Here is a 6613-nt window from a genome sequence, read left to right as displayed (position 1 = left end):
AAAGTAGCAATTCTCTAATCTCAAGTCTTAATATATTTGTGGGTTTCAGTTAATTTAACTGGTAAAATTTATGATAGTTAAATAAAAGATTTGATGTTTAATTATCATCTACATCAAAAAACTAATTGATATCTTAATCTGATAACAAGAAGAATTAAAAAAACACTGCAAGTCTTTCCAAAAAAAAAAAAAAAGTCTCAACACGGATTTCTAGGGCAAGATGACATTAGTCACATTACTGCAGTCATGACGTAGGTCCCAAATTTTCCAGTCCAACGGTCCCACCCTCTTCATTTCTCAAACACTAGTGTGAGACACACCGAATCAAATCATACAACTTCAAAAAACAAAATAAAAGCTTGCAAGACCAACCAGCCCCTCTCTCTCTCTTTCTCTTTCTTTTAGCAATTTGCAAATACAATATGAAGTAGAATAGTACTTTTCTTGTATCTACAGTAAACTGTAAACGTGAAAGGTTTAAAATCCTCAGATTCCCGAAAATCCCTATCAAAAGCAAACCCCACCACCATTTCTCAATCTCATCTTTCTCACGTCTTCTCCATCAAAAATAAAACCCTTTTGGTAATTCTATAAACCCAAAAAACCACACACCAAAACTAATATCTACTTTAAACCAAAAAAAAAAAAACACGTAAAAAATTGTATAACATAAGACCAGAAAGTTCGAGGTTTTAGGTTCAGATCTTGTTTGAATTTTTTTTTTTTTTTTGGGTTTGTAAAATTTAAGGTAAATAACTGAAGGGTTTTTATTCGGAGAAGACTTAAGGGTTTAGGTGGCGATGTCTGCCGGGGTTTGCGGAAAACGGGTCGGGTTCGAAGAAATTTTCGGACCTTCGTCTCCGACGTCGTGCCCTTCTGCTAAGAGACCCAGGTCGTCCAGTTTCGGATCCGGATCCGATGACTCTGTATCTGTTTTGCTCCAAATGTTCCCCGACTTGGATCCACAGGTGCGTTTCAAATTTTTCAATGACTTAGTTGATACTAATTTATTTCATATTACTTTGTCATTTCTTTTCCTACAATCAAATTCCCAGCTAGAATTTTGTAAATAAATAACTGAGCGTTGAAAAGTTTTTTTTTTTTTTTTTATTTTATATGGGTCGTATTTTTTATTATTTTTAATCCATTCAAGTATGCGGATTTCTTGACAATGTAAATTTTTTTTTGTGTGCATAATTATGGGTTCATAATGTTTGGTGTGTACTTAACTATGTTTAGTTAGCAATTGTTAGTTATGTCGTTACCAGTTTATCCATTTCATGTATTTCTAGATTCTAGTTATCCACAAGAAAGAAAGAAACTCTGATGTTACAAGAGATAAACATTGCTTTGTTTGTAAAATGTCTTTAACGTTCAGAATTATTGGTCTGATTATTTTTGTTTTTGTTAGTTGGTGGAAAGAGTTTGTAGGAATCACAATAATAAGATTGAAGATGCTGTTGTGAGTCTACGAGCAATTTCTTTTGCTGATGTTAATGCAAGAAATAGATCACAAAGCTCTGATTGCACGAATATTGCAAATTGTGGTGATGTTCCTTGTCAAAGCTCTGCGACATGTAAGTTGCTGGTTATGCTTCTCTTAATTAGTTATTCTAGTTATAAGATGTTTAATGTCCGGAATGTATCTGCGTTGGGCTTAGACTGTTTTTCTTTCTTTTGGATTTGTATTAACCAGGCAGTCAAATGCCGGAGCAGAGAGTTGAAGATGTAAAGGACATGAGAACAACTGTTGACTATGGAAATACAATGGATGGGTCTAAGTGGGTCGATTTGTTTGTGCATGAAATGATGAATGCGACAGACATTGATGATGCTAGGGGGCGTGCTACAAGGATTCTGGAGGCTTTTGAACAAAGTATAACTGCCCCATCAAGGGCGTCAGAGGAGGTAATTAAGAACTTTTCTTATTCATTCTTGTCTTAGCGGGAATGCCAAATTAGAATGCCACCCAACTCCCCTGATGTTTAATATACATATGTTTCCATCCTTGCTATTGTCTCTATGGAGCAGCTGGAGCATGCGTCTCTAAAGGAGCATCTGCAGAGCTTGTTAAATGATAATCAGATTTTAAAGAGAGCGGTTGCCATCCAGCATGAACGCAATTTGGAGCAAGAAGAGAGGATAAAGGGGGTTGAACAGCTAAAACATCTGTTAAGCCAATATCAAGAACAAATTCGAAGTTTAGAGGTAACCTTTGGACTTGTTCTTCTTTCTGCAACATTTTGGTTAGTTCATCTTGAGCATTAATCATATAGAATTAAGTATGAAGATCTTTGACTTCTAGGCAGGCAATCAACCTACGTTTTGTTTTTGGTATCCTCCTTACACGTGTAATGTCAAAGCAGTATTCTACTTCTATTCCTTTTAGTTTAAATAACTTTCTAGCATGTAATTTTGTTTGCTTGGGTCACGACTATGGAAATATAATCAGAAGGTTCCAAAACTGGACCAATTTGGCTTAGTATCACTGTCAAGTCTTGTTTCATGATTGACAACTGTGAGATTTTGGTACAAATAGGGTGTTGGAAGGTCTTTATCATCTGTTTTGGCTTGACTGTAACTTCTTGTTTTGATACAGCTCACAAACTACAGCTTGAAGCTCCATCTGCAGAGGGCACAAGAAAGTAGCTCAATTCCTGGGCGATTTCATCCTGACCTATATTAAGGTTCTTTGGTGTTCCATCACTTAATGTAATGTTTCCTAGTACGTGATTTAGATTATCTATTTATATCACACAGGGGTAATGACGATTGTTAAGATGTACACAGTATTGTACTGAGTTTAACCATTACCTGAATCCAAGCCAAGTACACTTTGGCAGTTTGTGTGGAAGTTGCAGTATAGCCAATTGTTTCTTATAATGCAAGTGTTTTGCCTTTTCGAAAAGGAAAAGTTCTCTTTACAATTTCCATTGCAATTTTTGGTTCATAGCTCATTTTAGTTGTTGCCTGTACTGATGTTGTTGTTGGGGGGCAATGAGCCATAGCTCAAATAGCACTTCTTCTCATGTGTGAGAAGGGTAAAGTCGTTGGTTCAAAAAGAAAACCATGTGAATGCCTTTGCATGCATCTTTATATGAGTCTTGAAGTTGGCCTAAGCCCGTCTAGCGCCATTCATGGATGGATTGTGTAATTTCTTTTCTTTAAAATGGATAACCCATATTTGGTATGAGATTTGGGCCACAACATTTTTTCCCCTTAATAGAAAAGACTCTGAGTGGGGTTGTAAATGAATAGTCAAGATTGGCTTGAGAAAAACCTTGTTTATGTTTGTTCACATAGCAAATAAGCCAAATTTGAGTTTGGGTTTAGACTTGATTATTAAACAAACTATACATCAACAATAATGTGTTTATTTATAATATAAATAATCCATTTCATGGTAGATGAAATCACAAGGATGATGAATCTAATTTTTATAAGTTCATGAACGAAAATTATTTTTTCTAATTTTGATAAGTAGATGAAATTACATAGGAATTCAGCTACTTTCCTGAACTACAGAATCTTTTTTTTTTTTTTTTTAAATATATCTAATTAACTCAAATAATTTAATATCAACTTGGGTCAAATGCACCATTCTTCCCTTAATTATGAGGAACCATATTCACAAAAAATTAAAAAATACACTTTAATCCCTGCCCCCCCCCCCCCAACAAATGCAAATCACCTTTTACCATTAGACTTTTTGTTAAATTATTATTTTTTTTTTTAACGCCAAATTGGATTTTCCCAGAAGTTTACACACAAACCAAAAAGACTAAACAAACTTAAACTAGCCAAACCAAACAAATATCAAAATTGAAAGAGAGAATGGCTTTGTGAAAGTGAAAAAAATGGAAATCTTTTTGACAAAATGGAAAAAATTTTGAGATTGAGGAGACCCACAACCAAGGACCCAAAGATGGTGAATTTGTTCGTAATGACAATGTGATGGGATGAGGCTAGTGCTTTGAATAGTAGAGATGCCACCGTTTTGGGAGCATTGGTTGGCAACAAAGATGAGATTAATGAGATAGTCACTGTCTCTCAGCTCATAGTGCCATGTAACTCAATATAAATGTTTCAAAATGAATGATGTGTTTTGGTTATGTGGTATATTACAGGTAGATTAATTTTTTTTCTATAAAGTGGAATTATATTGCCAAAATTTCAAAAAAGTTAAAATATTGCTCAAATTAAAATTTATGACCATAAGTATTTAGGAATGTAAAATAAGTCTCTTATATATATATATATATATATATATATTTAATGATCATTTTTAATAAAAGTTATATATTTAATGATCATTTTTAATAAAAGTTGTCTTGCATGCTGTATTTGTCCTATATAACTCAATGTAAGTATTTCATTTAAATGAAGTGCTTTTGTCATGCTGTACAATATATTGTACATAAAGGTTATTAGCACGGATTGTTCTAAGTGGAACTCTACAAATAAATGTTTCAAGAAATCTAAAATATTATTCCAATTAAAATTCAATTTCCAAAAGTTTTGTGGAATTAAAAGCAAATTATTTATTTATTTTAAATTATTTACTATAATTTTTGTCGGTTTTTTGCGGTTACCCAAAGACTTTTGTCACGCAACTTTACTGTAATTTTCTCACAATGTATTTTATTGTTTTAATTTTAATTATATTATTTTTACAAATAATAATAATAATAAAAAATCCATGGATTGAAAGATGTTCTTCTGTTTACGTATAAGTTTTGCTTACGATGTTCTTCTGTTTACGTAAAGTTGAGAAAGGGACCTCAAGCTAACATTTAGCAAGGACTTCTATTTTAAGACGATGAGTATATTTTCGATGCCCATGCTTAAGGATATTCGGTTACCCCCTGACCAAGTACCCTAAAACTAAACTGTGACGTAGCGGTTAGTTCCCAATTCACCTTCTTGTTGTTGATCTTCAAAGACTCGAAAGGACAACTGGACAAGTAATCTTGGCAATAACAAAAATGGAAACTAACACTTCCCTTAGCCATAACTAAGCTCTGCTATGGGATGAGCTCTTTCCTTTACTCTTGCACCCTTTGTAACGATTGTAAAATTGTCTAGTCATTCTTTTGCGAGTTTTATTTTTTTTTTTTTTTTGGGTCAAGAAGAAAGTAAACTTAATGGGTTGCCCATGCTCTAGTCAAGTTTACTACTCACCAAAATCTTTCCTTTTATTTTTATTGTTCTTCTCTCCTTCTTGTCAAAGAGACTTGGTTGAGAGATGTTCTTGTTTATTCTGTTTAATGAAATATTTCCATTTTTCCCAAAAAAGGTAAAAAGAAAAAGAAAAGGAGACAGGTGTACAGTGTACACCATGATTATACTAGAAGTTATACAGTACTTTATAGTACAAGGAGATGTGAATTTGACACACAAACCTTTCATTTTCTGATGATCACTATAAGTTATTTAAACCCCTTAAGAGCATTCTCATCAAAGATGGTATAAATGCTAAATGCTATTTTTAACACCTGAAACCACAAAAAAACACATTACATCAAGAGTGGTATATGTAAAATTTTTAACAACTTAGCTACAATAGACGGTCAAAGATGACAGCCTACTGTAGCTCAAATCTTATAAAAAATAATAATATTTTATTAACCTTTCCTTTAAAATATCATTTCTCTCTCTCACACTATTTTCTCTCTTTTCTTCTAGAACTTGACTTCTCTCTTTTCTTCTTTGGTTCATTGGACTCTCTCTTCGTTCCTCTCTCATCTCTCTCTCCCTCGTCGTCTCGTTCTAGTTCCGAGATGGGCATTGTCTCATCGTTTTGGTTTCGAGATGGATCTCGTCTTGTTTTGTCTCTCTCTCTCTCTCTCTCTCTCTGCCAAATCTTTCATCTTTCCCGATCTGCCACCGTGGGTATGTGATTTGTGGTGTTTGTGGGTTGTGGGTTTGGTGGGTTGTGGTGGAGGTTGTGGGTTGTGGTGGAGGTTGTGGGTTGTGGTGAGTTGTGGTGGAGGTTGTGGTTTGTTTTGTGGGTGTGGGCGTGGGTTGATCGGGTCTAGGTCGTAGAATCGGGTTTGGGATGTGGTTGCGGTGTTTGTGGGTTGTGGGTTTGGTGGGTTGTGGGTTTGGTGGGTTGTGGTGGAGGTTGTGGGTTTAGTGGGTTGTGGTGGAGGTTGTGGGTTGTGGTGGAGGTTGTGGTTTGTTTTGTGGGTGTGGGCGTGGGTTGATCGGGTCTAGGTCGTAGAATCGGGTTTGGGATGTGGTTGCGGTGGATCTGGTTGGTGGTTGGTGGCGGTGATGGTAGGTGGATGTGGTGGTTGTGGTATGGGTGGGTGGATGTAGTGGCCGGCGTTCTGAGAATAGTTGGGTTGAGAGAGAGAGAGAAAGAGAGAGTAAAAAATAATAAAGAATGAATATTTAAATGAAGTGTTAAAAAAAATAGAAGTTTTGATGTAAAAAATATTGTAAAGTGATGTGTTATATGTTATAAAGTTGATTTTTTAGATGCTAAATGCTAAAATTTTTAAGATGTTTGATGGAATACTCTAATACATTTTACTTCCACCCAAGTTGGCATATCAAGCCTCTTGTACAAGACATCCGCTGCATGGCTCGTGCCCTTCCTGCATGCACT

General features: G+C 35.0%; 1 protein-coding gene across 1 annotated transcript; it reads left to right on the top strand.

Annotated features, from left to right (window-relative positions):
- The first annotated feature begins 346 nt into the window (after positions 1-346).
- LOC115952411 lies at positions 347-2883 on the top strand. The gene is made up of 5 exons (XM_031069582.1): positions 347-968; positions 1412-1577; positions 1697-1908; positions 2032-2208; positions 2600-2883. The coding sequence occupies exons 1-5, from the start codon at positions 801-803 to the stop codon at positions 2684-2686; spliced, it is 810 nt and encodes a 269-aa protein (XP_030925442.1). The 5' UTR covers positions 347-800; the 3' UTR covers positions 2687-2883.
- Positions 2884-6613: the final 3730 nt, after the last annotated feature.

The sequence above is a fragment of the Quercus lobata genome, chromosome 7 (assembly GCF_001633185.2).
Source record: "Quercus lobata isolate SW786 chromosome 7, ValleyOak3.0 Primary Assembly, whole genome shotgun sequence".
Taxonomy (NCBI): domain Eukaryota; kingdom Viridiplantae; phylum Streptophyta; class Magnoliopsida; order Fagales; family Fagaceae; genus Quercus; species Quercus lobata.
Note: the sequence above shows the minus strand (reverse complement) of the source record. Positions and strands in the feature narration are given on the sequence as shown.